At 37.5% G+C, this 5,879-nt stretch overlaps 1 protein-coding gene across 1 annotated transcript; it reads left to right on the forward strand.

Annotated features, from left to right (window-relative positions):
* The first annotated feature begins 240 nt into the window (after nt 1–240).
* Nucleotides 241–5,264, forward strand: LOC136664060 (protein delta homolog 1). Its single transcript, XM_066641095.1, has 5 exons — nt 241–661; nt 873–936; nt 1,200–1,330; nt 1,485–1,626; nt 3,105–5,264. The coding sequence occupies exons 1-5, from the start codon at nt 571–573 to the stop codon at nt 3,856–3,858; spliced, it is 1,182 nt and encodes a 393-aa protein (XP_066497192.1). The 5' UTR covers nt 241–570; the 3' UTR covers nt 3,859–5,264.
* The last annotated feature ends 615 nt before the right edge of the window (nt 5,265–5,879 follow it).

Here is a 5,879-nt window from a genome sequence, read left to right on the forward strand (position 1 = left end):
AAAGTATGCCACCAGCAGACTCTGCGGGAGACCACACTGTAAATGTAGGACAGGCCACTCGGTTATTTTTGGACTGCTTCCCGAAAGCTCGGAAGCAACTTGGCTGTGGTCTTTGAGAAAACTGGTGTGCTGGACATCTTCAGCCTCGGCTTGGGTGGGAGGAGCATGTTTTGGACGCGATGGTGTGAATGTGATCTCTCCTCGTATCACGCGTCTGTGCTGTGGCAGAGAGGTGATTTTTCCAGCGCTGCGCGGATTGAACAAAATTCCTCATTTTAGAGGGTGTTTCATTTATTTCGACAATGTTACAGACCAAATCAGAGACAAGTAAGGCCGTGGTATTTTCAAAGCTCACGTTACAGGTTACTTTTTAAATCTTCGGGCATTTGCAATAACTACGAGAACCAATAAGGACACAAGAGTATTTTAATGCTGCGATCGCCATTTTCAGTCGTGTTTCTTCCTTTGGAGATGAACGTTAATTTGCGACTGACCAATGTGATTAGGATCCGAGTCGACGTGTCTGCGCGTGGAACGCTTCAATTTGGAGCTTCACTTTTTCGAAGATAAATGGGCTACTGGAACACAAGGGCAAGTATGAATGTACATGGACTCACGATTTCATGCTTACTCCTCCTCGGTTATGCCTCACTTGGCCAAGGTAAAACTATACTATATATTTTGCTTTTACGTTTACTTATCACTGTAACACACTGTCGTTGTTCAAAAGAATCACTTGCATGGACTAGCATTTTATGACCGTATTATAACATGTTGAGGAAACATAATTTGGCATGGCATGTTTGAAACTATTAACTTACAATTAACATGGACGGCTGTGTTGTAATTTGTAATGCGTTCATTTACTGTAGGTACAGTGTGCAAAACTGGGTGCGATCTTGAAAATGGGTTTTGTGACAGGAATGGCGAGTGCAGGTATGTTCAGGAATTAATTTCTGTTTTCAGTTTTAGCCATGGTTATTTTTTAATGTATTCACCCGTTATTTTAGACCTTAAAAAATCATAGTGAAAACGTGCTATATAAGTTTGCACTTCAGATCCCTTGACTTTTAAATGCTTCAAAATATGCAGATATTTTAAATGATGTTGATTCCTTATTGAAAATATACTATGACGTATATACTGACATAATGGGAACACTAATGTTATCACTGAAATGGTAATTATGCTTTTATCAGGTGCAGGCCTGGCTGGCAAGGTGCAGAATGCAAGCAGTGTGTTCCTTTCCCAGGTTGTGTTCATGGAACATGTCAGAAAGCTTGGCAGTGCGTCTGTAAGCAAGGCTGGGCAGGAAGTCAGTGTGATCAAGGTGAGGACCATTCACTGAAAATCATCAGCTCACAAATCCCTCAACTGCTTTTTATATTAATGAAAATCTTGGCTAAGTAACGTGATTACAAGAACGAATGAGGAAACAGTGGCCAGTCGTTTTGTGTTGGCTTTAATGTTTATTGTATCTTTAGATATCCATCTGTGTTCATCTCAGCCTTGCTCTGGTAATTCAACTTGCATTGAAATGGGACAGGGAGGATACGCCTGCATCTGTCCTCCTGGCTACACAGGGAAAAACTGCCAGCTAAAGAAAGGACCATGCCCAATAAATAGGTAAATGTGATGTTTTTCAAATAGCTTCATTAGAGTGAAGCAATGATTTTGGGCTCTGTTACAAGATCTATTGGTTACTGAAAACAAATGCTGATATTTTAAGACTACCTGAGATTCAGTTGTGTCATTTATGTTGATTTACAGAGAGCTGCCTTATGTAAACTTGCCACAGAATTCAACAACACACACAAAATTGATTGAATCAATCAAGCATTTGGCTGCTTTGCATAAAAAAACACATTAATTAAATGCATTGACATAGTGCAAGAGCTTCCTAAAAATGAGCTACAATCACCATTCACCAAAAACTTTTTAAAAATACAGTACAAGAATCTGTGACTTGATAAATAATATTAATTCTCTTGAGACATTATTTAAGGCTGAAAAATACAAAGAATAGATTGTAGGTGTTTTTAATGAGCAGCTGGATTTTTTGTAAATATAAATAAATTTAGAATTTAATGCCTGTCACACACTCAAAGTTGGGACAGAGGATAGTTTACTTCATTTTACTCTTAATTCCACTTTGGATGTAAAAGTACATATCAATGCCTTTGAGGTCTTTGATGTGCATATTTGTAATTCTACAAGAAAATTCAGAATTTAACCCATATGGGCAGTAAAAAAAAAAAAAAAACACACTCGGCCACCCCCAGCACTCAGGGAGCATTTGGGTGTTGTGTGTTATGCCCAAGGATACCACAGATGTGGACTGATGAAGACAGCATTGTTCCTTCACTATGAATTTATCATATGTTTCCTGGGAAAATGCAAATCATTGATGACAGGGTCTAAAATCCCAATATACACCTTCAAGCATGTTCACGTCTTAACATCCAAATACCATAAAGACATAGGGAATCATCTCAAACATTTCCAGACTTTTAGAAAGAAAGCACAAAGTTAAGTAATGAAGTAGGCTATAACATTTATTACATTGTAGTTTATTTTCATATTCTAGAATATTATTTGTTTGTATTTATTACTACTCTGACCCTGAAATGCATTATGTGGAAAAGGCCATGATGATGTATTTCATCATCATCATCATCTTCTTTTCCGCTTTTCCATTTCAGGGTCGCGGTGGATGATGTATTTCTCATGTTTATGATGTATTTATAATAAATGTACTACAAATATTTAATTTTTTTTTGTCACCTTATTCTACATTGTGTGAAGGAGGCAGGTGTACATGAAGGGAATAGTTTTATTTACAGAAACAAATGGAAACACTAAACGAGGGTTCTGAAGTGTTCTATGTAAATGTACCATTGTAAAGCGTTAAGGTAAAATGCAATTTTAGGGCATTTTTAATTGCCATTTTAATAATGTCATACCATATAATTTCATCAGTTTAATCAAATTTGTTTAATGGAAAATTACAAAAAAGGCATATATGTATTATATATACATATTATGTATGAAAACAATTATTCCGTTAAAACTTCTAAAATAAAAAATGTGCTTTTTGTTTTTAGCTCCCCCTGCCAGAACGGAGGCACATGCATGGATAATAATGGATCTGACAACCACATCTCCTGCCTCTGTCCATCTGCATTCACTGGAGGTTACTGTGAAACTGAAGTTGAAAAGTGTGAACCCAACCCATGTCTAAATGGGGGCACTTGCACAGATGGTGGTTTGGCTTACAAATGCATTTGTCCCCCTGCCTTCTCTGGTCCCATCTGCAACACCAGCCTGCCTTCATGTCCTAAAAACACCTGCGGAAATGGGGGCACCTGCTTAAACACCACTAATGGTGGAACCCACTGCATATGTCCACCAGGCCTAACAGGGCCTTTATGTCACCTTCACATTCACAGGCTCAAAGCAAATGCCAGGCCTAAGCATCCAGGCTTGGACAGTTCTTCCCTGCACTACAGCCTCCCTGACCAGGCCTTCCACAAGCTTCTAAAACCCCCAGAGCATGACCTACCGAAGATCACCTCGAAGGAGGCAGTGCACACATCCAGCTCCCTTGTCACACGCAGTCAGATAATCTGCTTTGCCCTTCTGGGTCTGCTCACCTGCTTGGTGGTTCTAGGAACCACAGGCATCATCTACTTCAATCGCTGTGAAATGTGGCTGGCAAATGTCAAGTACAGCCAACTGGTGCAACAGCAAAGGGACTGCCTCCTTAAAGCCAGCAATGGTGAGGATCACTCAGTCAACATCATTTTGCCAGAGAAAATTAAGCTGACAAATTATGGGAAACACTACACATCTTTATAAGGCAGGACCACAAGACATTTGTGCTTGGAGATTCATAAGCAAGGGATTTTTGTACCTTGGGACCTTTACCTTGGATTAAGTATACTTAAACGTGGTGAGAATTGACATTTTTCACAAACATGTGAAATGTTGAACTGGAAAGCAACAAGGAAAAAAAGACAAAATGCTTAATATATGTTGTGTTGCAGATTTGTAAAATGTTTCATACAAACGCAAATGTAAATTAAAACACAATGCAATGTTATACAAATAATTCAAACCCTATATTTACTTGCAAATAACACATAGCAAATTCTCCAGTGTTAAATGAACACTATTAGTGTTACTAACAATGTTAATTTAACACTAATAGTGTTCATTTAACAAAATTACTGTGCACAAAGACAACATTTAACATTTTTTCATCATACATAATTTGATGCCAAAAATTTTTAACAACACACAGATGCATGGGAACTGAGGGCCAGTTGTTTTTTAATGGGTAACAGACATGGAATAATTTAGCACCTGGAATCTGTAACCTGCTCAAAATGTAGCTTGGCCTTGTACTGAAATAAACTAGGCCTTCTCAGAATGTGCATAAACAGTGATTTCACGTATGTGCAAGTCACCCATGCCATTTACACTAATCCACCGCATTACATCACAGATACTGCCTTTTTAACTTTTCTGGATGGTCTCATACATTTTTAGCCAGGAGGGCCAATTTCAAATTTTGATTCTTCGTACCACAAGACAATTTCCACTTTATCTAAGTCCATCTAAAATTAGCTCAGGCCCAGAGAAGACAGCAGCATTTCTGGGCCATGATTTTATATATGGTTTCCTTTCTAATAGATTTAACTTGCATTTGTGGATGCTGTAATGAACTGTGTTCACATGGTTTTGGGAAATGTTTGTGAGCCCATGCACTGATTACCACTAGAGAATAATCCATCCATCCATTATCTGTAACCGCTTATCCAATTTAGGGTCGCGGGGGGTCCAGAGCCTACCTGGAATCATCGGGCGCAAGGCGGGAATACACCCTGGAGGGGGCACCAGTCCTTCACTAGAGAATAATGTCTGTTTCTAATTTGGTGTCACCTTAGGAACTGAATGTCACATTTGTTTTAATTTTTTGAATAACTTTATGATATTATGTTTGTAGATGATGAAATCCCAAGTTTGTTTTACTATTTTACATTGAGAAACATTATCCTTGGGCTGTTTAACTATTTGCTCATGCAGTCTTTCACAAAGTTGCGAAGCTCTTCCCATCTGTATTTCTGAGTAAACTCTCCAAGATGTTTATTTATTTATTTATTTATTTATTTGAGAATTACAAAATTTGCCTGTTTTTCTTTGTTTTGTTTTTTTGTCGCTGCCTATTCCCATGCTGGAATGTGTTGGTGGCATCAAATTCAAACGTGTAATTATGTATATTCAAATACATCTTTTTTTTTTTGATTATTTGAAATATTGTCTTTGTACTATATTTAAATAAATTAAATATACAAAAAATAAATAAATAAATATATATATATATATATATATATATATATAGGGTTTAAATGTTTGGCACACCATCACATTTTGTTTCTGTTTAGATGTGTGCAATAATAATAATGCCCACAGACCACACTCAATGTACAATGTAGATGATTTATGTGGACACACAATACCTTTTTCAACAATATCAAAAATCAGCCCAAAAATTCATTTTGACTGCGCGTCAAACACATTACTTTTGGAGTTCCAACCAGAGTAATAGTTTTAGGATGCGCAACAACTTTGTCTATCAGTCACAAATCTCAATGCTCCTATTGTGATAACATCATCCAAGACAATCAGCAGTGCAAAATGCCTACAGAACACTATGTAAAGAAGGAAATAAAATCATATTTAGTGTAAGTATGTATGTTTGTGTATGTAGACAAACTATGGCTGTTGTCATTTAGGAAGGAAGACTACACTGATAAGGTACACCGTAAGGTAAATACGGTGGCGCAACAGGTAGTGTCCCTGTCACAACTGTAGGC

This window comes from Hoplias malabaricus, chromosome 1, assembly GCF_029633855.1.
Source record: "Hoplias malabaricus isolate fHopMal1 chromosome 1, fHopMal1.hap1, whole genome shotgun sequence".
NCBI lineage: Eukaryota > Metazoa > Chordata > Actinopteri > Characiformes > Erythrinidae > Hoplias > Hoplias malabaricus.